Source organism: Strix aluco, chromosome 12 (genome assembly GCF_031877795.1).
Source record: "Strix aluco isolate bStrAlu1 chromosome 12, bStrAlu1.hap1, whole genome shotgun sequence".
In the NCBI taxonomy this organism is placed as follows: domain Eukaryota; kingdom Metazoa; phylum Chordata; class Aves; order Strigiformes; family Strigidae; genus Strix; species Strix aluco.
Window position 1 is genome coordinate 7,816,829 of NC_133942.1, and position 18,304 is coordinate 7,835,132.

At 38.5% G+C, this 18,304-nt stretch overlaps 1 protein-coding gene across 5 annotated transcripts in view; it reads right to left on the reverse strand.

Moving 5' to 3' along the window:
- Positions 1-18,304, reverse strand: part of USP3 (ubiquitin specific peptidase 3) — a 102,586-nt gene that overhangs the window by 18,812 nt on the left and 65,470 nt on the right. For 4 of the 5 annotated variants that reach the window (XM_074837980.1, XM_074837977.1, XM_074837978.1 and 1 more), the window contains 3 exons: positions 10,421-10,481; positions 8,068-8,199; positions 835-918 (listed from right to left, as the gene is read on the reverse strand). In XM_074837980.1, the coding sequence (XP_074694081.1) occupies positions 835-918; positions 8,068-8,150 (167 nt within the window). In that variant the 5' untranslated portion in view covers positions 8,151-8,199; positions 10,421-10,481. Of the gene's footprint in view, positions 1-834; positions 919-8,067; positions 8,200-10,420; positions 10,482-14,892; positions 14,912-18,304 lie in introns of those variants that run through there. The other variant, XM_074837979.1, reaches the window with a different exon arrangement.

An 18,304-nucleotide genomic window follows, 5' to 3' on the forward strand; every position in this document is an offset into this window, starting at 1 on the left:
TTAAACATCTTTACATCTCACTACATACCTGAGAAGCCCATCAAAAAGAGATAGGAAGAGAATGAAAATGTTAATATTACCTACAGAGTGACACACTTAACTCGGGGAGGATCCAGGGCCTTCCCAAAAATCACAGCAATGTCTCAGCAAGAGCCCTGTTTGAACTCTGGGTCATTCAAATGTATTTGGAAGCACTGTATGTAAACGTGCTTCTACTTCACAATAGGTAAGATTTCCAGGCAAACTGTGAGAAGTCTATTTGCTATCTAGCACTGGCCACAGCATCTGCATCACAAAGACTGTGTTATCTACTTTTCAGTGGAACAGTGCCAGATAAAGGCAGAGGAAAAACATGTCTCTTCTGTACAATTCCAAGTTCATAAGCCTTCTTAATCTTTTCGTCTGGAAACCAAACCATGCAATTAATATGAAGACTACTTCCACCTGCATTTCTCTACTCCAGAAACATTCTGGTTTTGACAAAACTATGATTCTCTTACGGAAATTCTCTTTCATTTGTATGCAAAAAGACAGTAATTATTGGCTAGGTAGCAAGAAAGTTAATCGGTATCTAAATTCCTGTATCACCATACACTGCTTCTACAGGATTCACTGTATAAGAAACAAAACATACAAGATCAGTCAAATCCATTCATTCTGCACCTCTGCTTCTCAGTGATGAAAAAGGTATCTAAACGTACACGGTATCACACACGTACAAGGACCACAATATATATATTAAATATGTATATACATATGAACAAGAAATACCACTTAAATGATGCAATATTAAAAGTCCACCCAAAGCTCTCTGGATGTAAACAAACTACTTACTTTTCCAAGTTCTGAAGGTGCTCTCTGACCTTCTGTACCAGGCCCAGCTTGGTATCATTGACTACAAAATCATCACAGCGATAACTGCAAGAAAAACATTTATCAGAATGTGCAAAGGATTTCAATGAAGTACAGCCATGCAAGTCTACGTGTGGGAAGCACTGAAGTGATTCAGTGGAAGATTACAAGGGGAACAGGGGAGCACAACACCTGTATACTGAGCTTGGTTCCCTCTGAAAACTACCCTATAGCTAGGGAAGGTACAGGCACTATCTTATTACATGTTTTTTCTTCTAGTTCAGTTCTTTATTAGAAGCCAAAAGCACAATGTACTGCTTGTCCCAATGCAGAATTTCAGTTCAACAAAAATTCAAACATACAGTGTGACCAAAGGCAGTATTAGTAGACAATCCATAGAAGATTTACCAGAAAAGATAACTGACATCAGGTAAACAGAATACAAAGGTTTTATTAATGTATAGCAAAATCAGTGTAAAGCCATCATTAAAACCCTCTGAGATGCTGAACAGATACACACACAACGTAAAAGTTTCTGCTACTAAAAAGACCAGTGAAAACGAACTAAGAGATTACACAATTTGTCCAAAGTCACACCAGAAGTCTGGAGCAACTCGCACCTCGTGCTTTAAGCACAAATACCAACTCAATCTCTCATATAGTTTTTATATATACAGAAAACTTAAGCTAGTATTTTGAGCTTTTTCAGGACAGTGTGCAAGAGTAACTGAGCTGAAGAAGAGAGAAGCTGATCCTCGCAGTGCCTCAAAGCAAATGTAAAGTGAAGCCAAACCAAAATGTCCTCTCAGCAGAAGCAGTGTTACAAAAGTCTACAATCCTATAACACTCTACAAAAATCTCACATTTCCCAAGAAGCAAAGATGTTCACCATGATTTAATATTCAGACTGTAGGCTCGTAACACCTCATACAGTGCACAAAGGCAAAGGTTACAGACCACTTCTAACGGGGGGGGGGGTGGGGGGTGGGGGGTGTCTTTCATGGAATGCTGAAAAAACCCCACACCTTATTCCACTATTTTCCTGAGTACATGTAAATCCCCAGTGCACATGTCGATTTGAAGACATGAGAGAGTAGCAAAGAAAACTGTTACAAGACAGCATTTACTTCTGCTGCTTTGCTGTGTTTTAAAACCCTCACAAAAAGAGGGAATAGAAGTCCCAAAGTGATGTGGACCGTTCTTATTCATGCTCTTTCTTTCATTTGTGAAGGAAAGACAATGCCTGTACATAGGGGTGGGGTAGCAGAAAGGGGAGGGGAAGGAAGGACAAAAATCCCTCCAAACCAAGAACCAGAAACGCTGCAGTCAGTAAGGAAGCCGAGCCCTGCAGAATCCACACCTGCACATTGGTAAACCACGAATGCTGCGTCTCTCAAAGGAGGCAGTCGGGAGCGGCAGCCTTGCTGCTGCGCACAGGAGCTGCAGATGACGTTTCACAGTACTCCTGCAGGGTTAGCCAAGAGCTAGATAACCTGTATTCTGGCATGAGAAACAGGAAGGCAAGAAAAGACTTAACACCACTTGCACCAGCTCTTTTGAGAGCACCGTGACAAAAAGGGAGCAGAGACTTGTCACAACTTCCCTTCCCTCACACCCCACAAAGGTAACAGCTCTGAGCAGTGTTTGTCAGCCCTGGGCTTACTGTGAAGCACCAAATTGCAGCTTCAAATTCTGGCAGGCAACTGAACACTTCCTGTGAAGAAAACTAACTTACTTCAGATATGTTTAATATCAGAACTGTAGCTCCTTCTCTCCTTTCCCTTTGGCACAGGACTGACTCAAATGTGAAATACATCCTCATCGTCTCATATTACTCCTCTGCTGGAGCAGATCCGTGCTTCATAAGTTAATGAAGCTATTAACTTCAGGCACAACTGGAATTTACAACATTCTTTGTTGCATAAATCTGTGAGGTAGTTCAAAGGCAACAGTATTGCTTGCGTTAATTCAAACACTGAATCCTTGAAGAGACTACAGAGTTGAGAAAGTAAAGGCCCTTGCCACCGAAAGGAGTCTGTAAGACCAGTCTGCCCACGATCTCTGTTGACTTTTGCCTCTGAGAAGATAAATTAATACGACTGTCATGATTTCCAAACACTGAACACAGCAGTTATGGATACTTATACAAGATCTAGAAATTATTAAGATAGCTATTACCAGTAATAAAATTATTTATTTAAATTTTTTTAAAGATTGCCACAAACCTGGTGAGTTTGGGAGGGGGAAGAAGTCTGTAAACATGCTTATTTTTCAGCCCTGTTTTCAGTGGTCCTATTCAGCTTTATCAGCCACCTACAATACCTAGTGAAGTGTTCCTGCATTTGCCACTCTCACAGGACACCACACCTCAAGGACAACCATCAGAGCAAACTACCCAGGCCAGCTTTGCTGAGGTAAATATGGTGCAAGTGGATACAGCACAGTCCCACTCCTCCTCACTACCAAGCGTGTCCACACCCCCAGGTATGCTAGCACAGTTACATTGCTACTCTAGTTGTGTAGCTACTAACGTTTATAAATGGGGAATGAAAGCCTCTATGCCAGCTTACTGCTGAAAGATGATATAAATACTTGCTCCCATGCCCTAAAGATCGTGTTAACCTATTTTTAGTCTGATCTCACATACCAGTTACATCTTTACATAAAATTGCAAGTTAGCACTTTCCCTGAGATGGAGGGATAAAACCAAATACATCATTAAATGTCAGGGTCCTTACAAGTGGAAAAGTAATTTTAAGATTCACTTGAAAACAAGATATGATTCTTCTCTTTTTAACAGGCAGGTTTTTTAAACCACCTCCCTTGCAACACTGAGGATTCAGCACTTCTACAAGAAATAACAGCACTATTTTGGATAAATGAAGTAAACAGCCAAGGAAGTAGTTTCTGCTTTAATAGCTTAGAATTTGCTAAGCACACACACCTTAAAAGTAAACTGCTGAGAGATTACTTCCTATATGCAAAACTAACATTCAAACCAGATGTTTGTGATCCTCAGGATTATCACAAATTAACAATACACCTTTTTGCATACAGCAATTCTACAATATGCTTTTAACAGCAATTGTACAGAACAAATTGTATGCTTTGGGGAGGGTGCCTTATATGGATTAGCACAATATTTTCCTCTGTACACTTTCTATTTTTAGCACCTCTGCCACCTCCAAGGCCTGGTCTTTTCTGGCCTCCTTTGCTGCTAAAATGGCAGCAAGCCAGTGAAGGTATGCGCTGCTCTGGGGAACACTTACACTTAGTGCTGGCCGTTTCAGTAGGTTACAGAACTTCATGCTATGTTTAAAGGCCCTGATTGGATTTGAAGAATTACAAGAAAAATTATGAAAATCCAAATTTCCTTAGTTGTGCTAACACCTTATATGAGTAAACTAAGAACTCAACTTTTACTCTCTTGATAAAAGGCTTTTTACCTTCTTTAATTTCCACTGACTGCAGAATGCAAAATAAAGGTCCAAAGCAATCTCATTTTTGGATGCTCATGTGCTAGCACAGTAAATCTGTTTTTTAAATAGAACCATCATCATGAAACGAAAGACTAAAAAAGAATTTTTTTTAATTCCTTGGCACTTAAACACTTGGCGGGGGGGCGGGACATTAGCACAAGCATGTCCCTTTAGGAGATAACAAGGAGGCTAATGGATCAGAAATCTGACCTGCAAATTGTGTCTAGGATTAAATGAACACGGGAAACATACTATGCAAATACATAAACAGAACAGCCTTTCTTCTTCTGTGCTAACCAACTGTCTGTGCACTAGCACCAAGAAAGCAAGAGAGTCCTCTTTCAGGAAACCTATTTCTGAAAGCAGGCTTCTTAACATGTATCGTTTTACTTCTGCACAGAGAAACCACCACTGACACAGCAGGAGAAAGCATCGTACAATAGCCTGAAGAGAAAAGAGATTTGTACTTCTTGTAAACTCTTTGTGCTTAGTACTTTAGAACTAACTGAAAGGCTGATTAACTCCAAAAAGTGGAATTCAGGAGTCTGTTTTTCTCAGCGCTTAGGGCCTCAAACATAACTCAGTCTGAATATTCAATATTGCATCTACTGTCTCAAAAGTGACCAAAGAATCAAGAAGAGAGTTGTGTTCTCATAATAAATAAAAGATTAACATTCTCTCAACTTTCTTCACTGTCAAGACTGAACAGTTGAACAGGAGGATGTAGAAGAAAGATGAAAACCCTCTGGAAAGCAAACCCCTAGTTGCCCAATACTTAATGATACCTCAAGCATGCCTGTATTTTTCAAAACATTACTAAACTCACAAATACAATAAAAACCTCACCTCAGATTAAAAAAAAAAAAACAACCATCATCCTACCAGAACTGAAGCATTTTCCTCTCAAAGCTATGTTGAAGGCTTGTGATCACATAAAAGAAAACATACACACCTAGACTTTCACTCTGAAATGCAATTACAGGAGACTGCTTGATCTGGTTTTGGCTTACAGCAAGATTGTATGTGAGCTAGAAACAAAATTCAATAAACCAGGGTAGCTTCAAAAGTCACATAGTATTTCTTCCCCTTGGACTGACAAGAATAGCTAAGGCAAACCCTGGACTGTACTCTCATGACTGCATGAAAGTTTATGACATGGCCAAAGAAAAGCAAAGGATTAAATGCCTTCTGCTTTGAAAAGAGCCCATACAGGCCTGTTCACTGCTACTATCATGCAAGCTAAGTAACAGAGTAAATAGGGATCCATAGGATAAAAATAGAACAAGAATATTCTACTTAACTCTGTGCAGTAAGCAAAATTGCAAATAAAAATATAAAAGCCAGCACTGCATCAAAATATCTCCATTATTTTTACAGCAGAAGTAAAATTCAATTAAGTCTTAGGATGGCATTTTCTTGACTTTCAAATTTCTGTGGTTGCCCACATTGCTAACATAAAATACTGATCTTTAAATAGCAGTTCACTTAAAAGAAATATTGCATAAACATAGCACTGTCTACTGCATTCATGTCTACACTGAAGAAGCTAACAAATGAAATTTCAAAATTCAGTCTCCACAGTAGCTAGCTATGAGTCAAATTCACCCAACTATTTGCTTTAACTGGTAAGCACTGTTTGACAGCAGCCCCTACAGTACTGTCTGAAAAAAAGGGGCAGAAGTTGGTCTGAATGCTTTCTGCTTCATCTTTACACATCTAAGCTCACTTCCACTGAAAAAATTGGGTGCAGTAACAAATCCAGGTATCTTTTTCTGATTATCAGGTGGGGAAAAACTGAAATATCCTAAATGAAAGCAAAGATACACTGCTTTTGAAACTTTCTCAGCTTCACATTAGCACAGGAGTTATAATTTGCTAGTGAATGACACACAACAGGAACTCCCCAAGGCAAAGCTCTCCACAATTAGTTCCAGTTCATCCATAGACAACTCATCTTTCCATTTTGATTACAGCAGAAAAGACATCACATGTTAAACTGCTTCTCATCTGTGCTACCACAAATATGCTGTGAAACACCAATGAGCTTCTTAAGAGCATGCCTACCTGCTCCTCACAAGCAATTTGTTTCAGTAATAGATCCCATAGTCCTCAGTTTGGCTGTCACCATTTTACAATCCCCCTACTGGGTCTGGGATAAGGTCAGCAGGGTGCTCTGACTTGCTAGTAGTATAACTCATCAAGCCTCAGCAAGTTGGTCATACTGTTTGTCATAATAAATGGAGATATAATCATGACTTCAAATACCCTGCTGAAATTCCTCCACACGTTATTACCTTCAGTGTGACTAGGAGACAAGTCATACCTCAAACGAAAGAAAAAGCTACAATGTAGAACTCAGTTATCAACTGCATTAATCAGGAAAGTGGAATTAGCTTCCCACAACTGTTCCAATGCTGATAACCTCTGCATATGTATCACTTAGAAAAATGTTGTGTTTTCTAATGTGTTCACATAGAAGCAGATAAAAATGCTGGTCATTTAAATGATATCTAAACAGAAGCAAAATCCCCACACATCACAAAGCTACTCAAACCTTTCTTCTATGTTTAACATCCGTACAGCTGCACGTACCATCCTGAATAATTTTTGAGTTGCTCCAAACAAAATTTCTTCAGGTGAGACCACTTAACTGTGATTTTACTTGCAGGGGATAAAAATATTGTTACAGAAGTATTCCTCATAAAACTAGATACCCAAACCTCAGCAAACCGTGATGAAGTACACAAAAGATACCCAATTATTTGAACATCAGTGGAGCTGTATACTCAGTAATCTCACAAGACAGTAACACAGATTTCCCCGAGATTTGCACTGCTCAAATCCTGCACTGCCGCACCGCACAAGTAACAACATACATGGGACACCGTGAAGTTAAGAGGAAACGGGGAAGCAGCTATCAACAGTTTTGCTTGGGGGTGAAGAGGGTGGAAGATGCTGAACACACAGCATTGCTTTCAGTAACTTTCAGTCTTTGCTCTCTGAGGAACAAGGAAGATGGGGAACCCAACATTAACAACATAACTATTAAATCTCCCTAAACAGTGCTCATATCTCATTCTAAGAAACTGATAGAATAAATCAGCCCAGACCATTCTTCTGTGAAAAGAATCACTTCTGTGATGCTGCTACTTAATCTTGCCACAGAGTTGATGCTGCTTCCCAACAGGATCCATCCTTTTTCCAAACTCATACAGGCTGTACCAAATCTCCAAAAGAAAGAAGCCTTTCTTTCAGAGTGAAGAAAAAAAATGAGTATTGGGAAAAAAACACAAACAAAACACACACATACACACCTCTTGGGCAAGAACTATAGTGTACTACTTTACTTTCTGATATTCTGTCAAATAAAGGATATATGAAAGGCTCACCGATTTGATGGAAGGAGTAACTACAAACAGCAGCTTGTGCAATTAAAAGGTTAGATTTTCAACGTACCCCAAAGCAAAGAGAAGCATCTCCAAACCACATAAATAGCATTTATTTCAAAACGTTTCTGCTAAAGTCACTTGAAATGCAGGAGTTTAGTCACAATCAGTGCTACAATACACGTGCAGCAGCAGAAGCAGAGGGTTATTTCATAGCTGTTTTTAAACAGCCAGGTATGGAAATCAAGAGATGAAGTGCTCAAAAATGTGTGAAAAATGTTTCACAGTAGTCTACAGTTTTCACCTTCTAGTATGTAAAAGTTTTCAAATTACAGCATTTAAACCCTTACCAGTATGTACTGTAACTACTGCAATCCATACACACAGTATGCTGAACTTTGTCTTGTTTTTCTGTTTTCTTATGATTGGTCATAGGAATCTGTGCATCTTCATAATGCTTTTTTGCATGGCCATTCACATATCTAAAATAAATGAAAAACAAAAAGTCTTATACTTTTAAACAGTTACTTAACCAACATTCACTGAAAGTAAGAAAAAAGGCAGCCTAATAATCATCCAGTATTTAGACAGGCATTAAAATAGACAATTCACCTGTGTGAAAACATTGGTTAAATTTTCTAACTTTTTACCCCTTTACTCTCCCACACTGTACAAAGTTCATCTCTCTATCTCCTTCACAGCAACCACGAACTGGCATCCCTGCACCAAACCCCAGGATCTGGGCCCTTAACAGACTGATGCAACCTCACAGCAAAGAAAATCATTAGCTCCCTTTTTTCACACCTGTAATGTCAGTAGTTCTCCACATTGCTTTCCCATATACTTTTCTTACAGCTCTACTTTTTCCTCCACTCAACGCTCATCATGTTTGTGATTACTTGAACAGTGTGCTGACCCCCGTATGAAAGCACATCCGTTTTAAGCTTTCCCATTCTCCAGCACGGTTTAGTATTAGAGCATTCTACATTTTATAAAGTTCATTAATTTGAAAGGCTCTAGGGCTTGGGGTCACATAACTGAAAGAGAAATCTAAAAGCCTACAGCTCTTTTGCTGACACAACAAGCATTTCCACACTCAAAATCTGAGATCTAGAAAATTAAGCATCTTTCATTTAAAAAGTCTCATTACAAATGCAAGAGCCCTAAGTATCAGGTGAAAATCATTTAGACTTAGAAGTGCATGGCCAGACCTCAGGTGAATTCCCTCCTCCCCCATTTCTTGCTTGTCAAACTCCGTAACACTAACAGATAGGAACTCTGGACATGCTCCACATGAAGGTCTTCGTATTCTGCACTTGTTCTCACATGCAGGTGTAAACAATTCTGCTAACGCAGCTGTGCTAGTTAAGGCACTGAAGCCACGGGGTTACTGACATTGCTGTGCTGGCAGAATCCTGCAGCAATTATGTCATAATCCAAATGAGACAGTTGTGCTTGCAGGAGTTCATTTTCTGCCTAACAGTGCAAATGACAGGTTTATAACGCTATGCTTCCACCAGAAATGCTCTGCTGCTATAACATGGTCAGTAATGTTCCCAATGACTCTAACCTGGAGGATGTACTTCAAGTAAAGAGCTGAAAAGCTCTATTTCTCTTCCTTTGATTTCAAACATTATCTGAACAGAAGAATATGCTGTGTGATTTCATGTTCAGAAGTATTCCTGTTACGAGGTATATTACATTCTTTACATTCAACTATTTTCCATTCTAAGGATGGGAGCAGTTCGGAAATTCAAAACTGCATAAATAACCGACTCAATGTCTACTAACTGCACACAAGAAAGGTCATGTGTGGACAGCAATATTTATTAAAAATTAGTAACAAGTAAAATATTCCAAACTATTTATTTCACACCATCACATAACATGAAGTAGCTCCCCCTCTCAGCTCTCACGAAGTATAAATTTATGAAATAAATGAATAAAAAGAGAAATAAAGAGGTTTGTGCTGAAAACTCTGAAAAAGAGACATCATTAAAATTGTGGCACTTACTGCTATCCAGATCAAAGAAACAAAACCTGGAGTTTATTGAATCCACTTTAGAAGACAAAGTCACTAAGTTTAATGATGCTTTTCCAGAACAAAAGCACACCAGCACAGATGCTACCGTACAGATGAAAACATGTTCACATCTCAGGTACTGTCTAAATGTCAACACTAACTCATTTTCATTAATATGCGCATCTCAAACATTTCTGTAGCAGCAAATTTCTACAATTATCCTGACAAATAACAGCATTGACTGTATCATTCCTCTACAAATTCTTTTGGTGTACTTCAACTAACACAGACAAAAAAACCAGGTGTACTCTGAAGGAATTCTGATGGTAGCTAGTCCTTATATGTTATGGCAATAACATCTTCTACAGAATGGAACTTCACTACAATCCACTGAATCAGCAGTTCTCTGGGCACTTTTTGAGCTGAGTAATCCCATTCACTGTACACTTTTCTTTTGGAAAAAAAAAAAATATGTTAAGTATAATCTCTGGACTCTCATAATGTAGTGAAGAAGTGTGTTTCATATAAACATATAGTGTTAAATGAGATCATGAAAGGTTTATTCCAGGGAATGATAAGGCTTTCAGGAAAATTTCAAATTAATTGTCTCAGAGTCAAGGAACAAAGGAAAAAGATAAAGGTCTGATTAAAAGATTTGCACACTAACACTTTGTACCCACCTTCCACAATGGACACTTGAGCACGTCAGACAGACCCACGGACTTTTATTTGACCGGCACACTATAAAAGATTTAAATAAAAAAAAAAAGCGTCAAATGAATTGGCCCTGATATTACAGTTGTATAACACATCCTGAGCACTAGCAATAGCTCTGCTGACTCCACCTTAGCAGCACAGTTATATAAAATAGCCAGTCATGTTCATTAACCTATATTAGGGACTAAACTAACAGACTGAAGAGCTATTGACACTAAAGCACTTTAGCCTCCTTCTGGCTTGGGTTTTAGCCACAGGCCACACATTTACCTGTCACTTCCCATGAAAAATTTAAATTATTTTGCATTACATTCACATGAGGTCTACCTGATTTTGAAATACAATCCAGAAATATCAGAAGCACAAGTAGTAAAAACACTGGTAGAAGTTTAAAAACCTTTCTTTTGGCTTTTAATAAGGCAGTCCACCAAACACAGGGAAAAAAGCCACTTCACGTCTGCTTTGTAAAACTTATTATACAAGATGCCATTTTAAAGAAAATATTGCAAGAAAGCCTGGCAATCTTATAAGAAGCACACAGAATAAATTACTGTGCAGTGCATGATAATACACACCATTTATACAATAGGTATTCTTATGCTGCAGTGCTGGTAACGGCTTTATCCATAAAGATTTTACCCTTCCAGTCGTGTGCAAGAAGCCGGAAGGTTAAAATGTAACAGTGCTAAGCTTCCCGATCCATTCAAGACATCAGAAGATGTTATCGAAGTTTTTAGCTGTCTTTCAAGTCTAGAAAACTTAAACAATCATGGATGTTTTTAAGCTAAATGGCTTAAAGGGAAAGAACAGCAGATACTAGAAAATAATGAAACACCATCCCAGGTGTCACAGAAATGGGATATTCCAACTCCTACCTCAACCCAGTAGCAAAGTCTGCAAATTCAGATTAGAAACAAAATCTCCATAAATAACCCATGTAGGCAGAACACAGTTAAAACAGGCAAGCAGAGCAGAATTTCCATTAGTCAAGTCAAGAAAACATATATGCAGCTTTATAAACAATAGCAATTTTGGGCCTACCACTAAATTGATATTGAACCCTCAAATTTTGAGAGGAATTCCTATTTGGATCATGTCATTGAAGGAAGGATGCTACGATATACAGCGCTTAGATCTGAATGGAGTAAAATTGTTAACAACTATCCATTACCACAGAATTTACTGAAATAGCATTACACTTTCAAATACCCAACTAATATGATGAGAAAAAAAAAATTAAAATGCTAAGTGCACTTCTGCAAGGACAGAAAACAACAATAAAAAGAAAATTATCCCCAAAATACAAAAGGGTGTGATACCACCTGATTTTTCTACACGGTATAACTAACTGCTCCTTGGAGCAGCCAGTCAAAAGAGTCACAGAGGAAAAACATGACATCAGAAACATGACAGTCTGTCTGTAAGGCCAGGGGGGAAGAAGGGACAAAGAGAAGATTAAATCCTACCATACATGAAAATCTATTATATTGTTATTTATTGTGGAAAAGCCTCAAACCAACCTTCTCTGTCTGGAGTCACACCTTAGAAAAAGGAACTGGGGAAACTGAAGCATGCACAGAAGCTGTTCCAGGGCAGGATCACCTAAGCAGGCTAATTCAGACTTCCAGCAAAACTCAAAAATAGCTACCAAGCTACAAACCATGGTACATATCAAACTGTTAAGATCAAAGACTATCAGAGAAAAATCAAGCTAACAAGAGTGAAAGAAGTTTATCAAATTAAATGCTAATTAAAAAAAAAAAAGCAAGGAGGGGGTCAATTTTTAATCAGGAGAAAAGTGACTAGCTTAGCTGTTTAAAAGAGCTAATACACTTCATTAGATTTTGCCTTTTTTATTTCAATCAGATGGAAAAACGAACTAGCTAACAGTGCTTCTTTAAGAATTGTTTTCTGGATTTGAATTCGTTATTACAAATAGTTGGATTTCAATTCACAGGCCCAATCCAAGGAATGTTTTAAACTAAGAATTTTACTATGTTTGCTGGAAAAAAAGCACATTCCACAGAAATCTTATTTAAAGTAACTACTTTAAACTCTTTAGTAAAAAAGACTCCAGAATTGTTTTCTTCAACTGCTGCAATTATTACTTTACTTGAGAAACACATTTTCTCACAGGTCTCGGTTTTCTGGTTTTTCCTATTTCTAAAGTTGATGGGTCCCCACAACTGTGATGGTAATCTTGCAGTCTTGCAAGAGGACAGCCAGGTAGAGCTTGCATGTCAAGTTAGAAAAGTGGAAGAAGTCTGTCTAATTTGACAAATTGTCAAGAAAATCAACATTTGGCACTGGCAACCAGAAGAGAAAGGGAAGACCTTAAATAGCCATCATCAGTTAAAAATGGACTAAATGAACCACCAGTCTAACCTGATACAATTTTATTTTCCTGAATCACACAAACCGAAAGTTAAAAAATTAACGAGAAGGAAACAGAAGCCGAAACTATTCACACAGTTAAACACAGCTTAAGTGCTGCATGAACAAACCACTACCCTACACTTTCCTTGCCAGGAACATGAAACAGTCTTCCTAGCATTAAAATCCCAGCAGAAATCTCCCACTTTGAAATGACATTTTTGCTTTCACTACATTATCATCTGTGGACAGAACCGGTTCTCAACCAGTAGGTCAAAGCATTACGATGCAAACTATTAGTCTTACTTTTCACCACGTGCCAGACAACTACAGTTTCACATCCAGGTATTTTAAATACCTGCACTGCTTGCTTGTCAAGTGTTAAATTATACTGAAGCAGTGCTCATTCTGCAGCGTTCGCACCAGGTTTAAGTGTTCTGCACAAAGCCAACAACCAAGTCCACCAACTCTGCACAATGCCAAAAAAACAGCATCCACTAAAATTTTCCATCTTTCATATCAGGGAATAGGAAAAGATGGCTCATTTGTTTGCTTTAACTTTTAGGAAGAACTTTGTTCCAATTGCATCACATTAGAAATGTGTAGTTTATCTCCTGCACAAACATCTCCTCCCACAAAGAACTCAAATAACACGGAAGTGACTCCCACTAAGATTAAACACAGAAGCCAGTATTAAAATTGTGACCTACAGTTGCTCTGTTCTGAGAGGTTTACTCAATTGATTTTTTTAAAGGTTGTTGAAGATTTCATTCTGTATTTCTCCAAGGTTGGCTTTGTAGATACCTGCATTAAAGCTTGGCTCTCTAGGTATTCCTCAATTCAGATCTTGAAGCACTTACCATCTGTTACTTACTATTAATAAATTAAATTAGGCTGGGAGCTTCAGGCCATAGTCAGGACTCTAACAAGACAGGCACCATGGAACGCACAGCACAAGTGCAGTCACTGCCCTGAACTGCTTCTAATCTAAATGAAAGGTAGACAGTTTGGCTTCATGTGCAAAGAAAGTGCATGTTATCCCTTTCAGATGTGGTACTGACGTGAAGGCACTGGGCTTAAAAGTAGACCAGAAACAAGAGACGTAGACCCATAGCAAATCCCTTCTCAATTTAAATCACATTACACAGCCCTGGAACTTGGCCCTTAGAACAGACTTGGGTGTTCAGGACTTTCAGGTCAGACAGTTACACCAAATCATAAGGAAAGACTCTCAAACCCAGTCTGCACAGGTACATATGTCTTCCTTCAATAATCAAGATTCCAACTGGGATTTGGGTGGGGTTTTTTTTTTTAGTGCTATTTAAAAAAAGAGGAAGAGGGGTACACTACATTAGCACCCCCTACTTTGGAATAAAGTTATGTTCAACAAACATCTTAACCACATTAAAAACCCCTTAATTATCTGTGTTTGTTATACCTTATTTACTGGTATACAGGCTAAGGAACACGGGCTGCTTTCTCAGCTTGAACCACTGCCTGCTGCAATGGTTACCAACTGTCTCATTTTGCTTTATTTTTAGAATAGCTTCAAGTGGTTAGGCAAAGATACTAACATGTCAAAAGAAAAGGGAAAGCAAGTCTGCAATGCTACAATGCTGTCTGAAGCAGTAAGTCATTTGCCATTTTACATCAATATCAGGTTATTCAGAAGCTTAGAAACGTAATTTTTCATCACGTAATAGCAAGGGGAAATACTACCTTTTACAGAATAATTTCTCTAAGTGAAATCTGAATATTCCTTTGTTATACAGCCTACAAAGCCCTCTGTAAAGGAAGAGGAATATCAGCCCATCCTCAAGAGAGCAAACAATCAAACATCACTACATACAGACTCATACATAACTATGGGAACATTCAGAGACGTCCCTTCAGCTTCCACTTTCTGTAAATCATCCTGATAACGTTCATCGAGTTATGCCAAGTAGAATGACTAAGATATGGCTAATCAGTTTGGCACTCTTATCACAGGGCCCCCACCCCATCTCACCCTCCTGATCACTCACATATGTACTTCTGAATCTTGACTTTTTTTTTTCCTTACTGAAAACTGACTCCAAGTGCAGTCTTGCGAAGCACTAAGGCTCCTGGCAAACACCGTGTTCCTTACAGAACAAAGCTGCAGATTTCCACTGTAGGAAAGTGACAACTCTGTAAAAGTACACAAACAACCTGTGAAACTAACAGTTTTGTTTAAATATCACACTGTGTAATTTAGAAACTGGCAAAAGAAAAAAGAAGCAGGAAGAGGAGGAGACAAACAGGAAGCAGTTTCTGTAAGGCAGCCAAGTTAAGAAACCTGCAAGATACAGTGTCCACCAGAGATCTGGCAGTAGCACAGCCATGTGATCAACACAAACTGGCAACTTCGCCAGGCACAGGAGCACAAGTGACCTGAGGCCATAGCTATTACAGAACTGTGCTTGTGTCCAAGTTTTAAAATAGACGTTTACTACAGCACTAAAGAAAAGGCCACAAAGTATCAGCCCAATAAGAGCAATACTTGGGTCGTTCTGCTAAAAGCACACTGAATGGAAACAAGATTCGGGTCACTAAACTATTTCCAATAGTCTCCACAGCCTTTACAAAACAGCCTGGACTTCGTTCTCAAAAGGAGCTGTACCAACATTACTATCTCACTTGTATAATTATACGGTTAAACTACAATAACATAATGACCATCTTGGGGCTAAGTACCTTTTTTCAGTTCAGTTTATGTCAACATAGTAGGTCAGCCATACTGATACCAGCTAAACTGAAAGGGGACACTATTGCTCCACTCAGCACCCGCACAAGGAACAGTATTTACATCGCTGTGGCTGCACTGCTATACGGACACTGTGCTGAGCAAATCATCCCACGAACATAAGCACTCGGTGACAAACGTATATATGCTACATATGTACAGCATGCTGTATCTGTAGCATGTATACAGGCTGTATGCATGCATGTGTGTATACACACACGGGCATCTCAAACCAAAAAAAAGCAATACTACTGTTTATGTATTCTGGAGAAAGAGACTTACTTCTCCTTTCCCATACCTTTAACTTAATTTTGCCTAGCAATCCCTCAGTGCCCTGTTTAACTAAAATTTGGTAGCAGGACAACGTTACTCTACGATTTGGCCCTAAAAACCTGACAAACGCAGCAGAAGAGAGCTGGGCAGTCTCCATTAACAACTTGTGAAGAAAAATGCCGCAACAATCTGCATACCAGAACGTGAAACCCCTGCTATGTGAAACCCCTGCTTTGTGAAACACAATCCTTCTGTCTGTGATACATCAGGTCTAAGGAATCAGACTAAAAGCTGAGTCCTCCAAAGATCTGGAAGTAAAGGCGAGAGAAAACTTGCACCAAAACAGCTCGAGTTAAACACCTAAAACTTCCCATATGCAATATACAAGAGATATCAGGCACCTGTGAGAGTCATCTCTGAAAGCTGGTATTCTAAGTAGGGAATTACTGAAGTTGTTAGCCTATGAGAAACATCAAAGGAGACAAACATGTTGGATGTGGTCCCTCTTCCTCTGGGTTTATATGCTGGGGCTGCAAAAAGATTCTGCCCACCACTGGAATTTACAGCTCAAACTCCCTCTGGATGCAGGCACATCATCTTTTCAAAGACTGATTAAATCAGCTGAGGAGTTTTGTCCACACAATTCTCATTTGTTCAAGACATGAATCCCTCAGGTTTCATGCACACGGGTACTACCCTTGGAAGACCTTCCTTCCAGACTACTCCTAAGTGCTGAGGGAGGACTGACAATTCCTTCTGTTAAAGAGAGCACTTCCCATGAGTAAGTAGTTATTCAGGGAACAGCGAGACAACGCAAGAGAATGTGTGACTTTCACCAAGCCTAGCATTTACAGCTTTTACCTAGGCTGCAGTCTCTGCAGCAATGAATATCCATGCATTCTACATTCAAAATCCACCAGATGAAACATTCAGTCATTAGAATTGAGACTGGAATCAAGGATTTTCCACTTACAATGAACTGTCCAAATCACAACATTACAGAGTCATGTGCACGCTTTCCTTTTGGCCCATAAACTTGGTTATAAACCAGCATATACAGTAAAACAGCTCCTCAGGGCAGAAATTTGAATCAGATCATCAGTCAAGACTACAGGACATCTGGATATGTGCAGAATTGGACACTGGCACTGAAAAAACACTTTATTAGCAGAATCAAATAAGTCTAAAAAAAATACAGGTGTCCTCCAAGGTAAGTCAGTATTTTTACAGACAGCATGTAAAAATTCCTAACAGGCAATATAAGTTACTTAGGACACATGTATTAACACAACTGATCGCATTCCCAGTTTTTGACTTTGCATTCTTTTCTGCATTTAAAAAGGCAGTTGCTACAAGTATACATGCAAGCTTTATTACCTAACCCTATTGTTCATTTACATTCAGGAGGAATCAAAAATATTGAAACAAGTATCTCAACTAAACACCTTGGTAAAACCATAAGACAAGGCAGGCATTAACACACACAGAAGCACACTATGTCCAAGCAGAATGCTAACATTATTTTATAATCTATAAGTAGGTTCCAGAACTTAAAATACTGAGTTACATGTCTATGGTTGTTGACTTGGGTGGTTTTTTTTTTGTTTGGGGTTGGGGTTTTTTGGGGGTGGGGAGTGGTGTGTTTAAACTGTATACACATCTGGTAAAAGTATCTGCTCTACATTTTAAGAACTTAAGACTAGTCAACTCCAGATGAGTAACTCTAATGAAAACCAGGTGACTGAAAAAGGAAGTAAATGTTACAAGGGTATTTTTTAAACCTTTGAGTAAGCTAAAGCCCCATTCTAGACAGAGAATGCAGGAGAAAACATTACAGGCTTTGAAAACTAGAGACATGTTCTACACCTTACTTACGAGCCAGCTGTTTTACTGTTCAGGTTTTAAAGAGTATTCCCACTTGTTTTCAAACTTCATTTCACATAAAGCTCTTCCTTCTATCCTACCCTCAGACCCATTACAAGAAGTTCATAAATACACTGAACTTCTACACTGTTTGATATTAGAAAAATATTCTATTTAAACAATATTTTACGTAAGTTTCATGTTAGACAGCTTTATTGCCTATTTTAGAAAAACAACATTCAAGTCAAAATGAAACCAGACAGAAGGGGAAATGGTTTTTAATTACACTATTTAAAATGTTTTGTTTTAAAATCAGCTAACACCCACATACTAGAAGATAAGAAAAGATGAAATTTAAATTACATTTAAATCAAAGCAAGAGAAATTACATGGAATCAAGTTTCCTGGTAAGCATTACTAACAATACAAAAATGTTAACCATTATTTCAGTGTTTCATACCCTCATACAAAGAGATGCACAATGAATGAAAGTCTCAACAGTATCAAGTCTTAGCCTGACTCAAATCTCGTTCAAATGTAAGAGAATTTAAATAGACTCTGAAGAACATTTAAA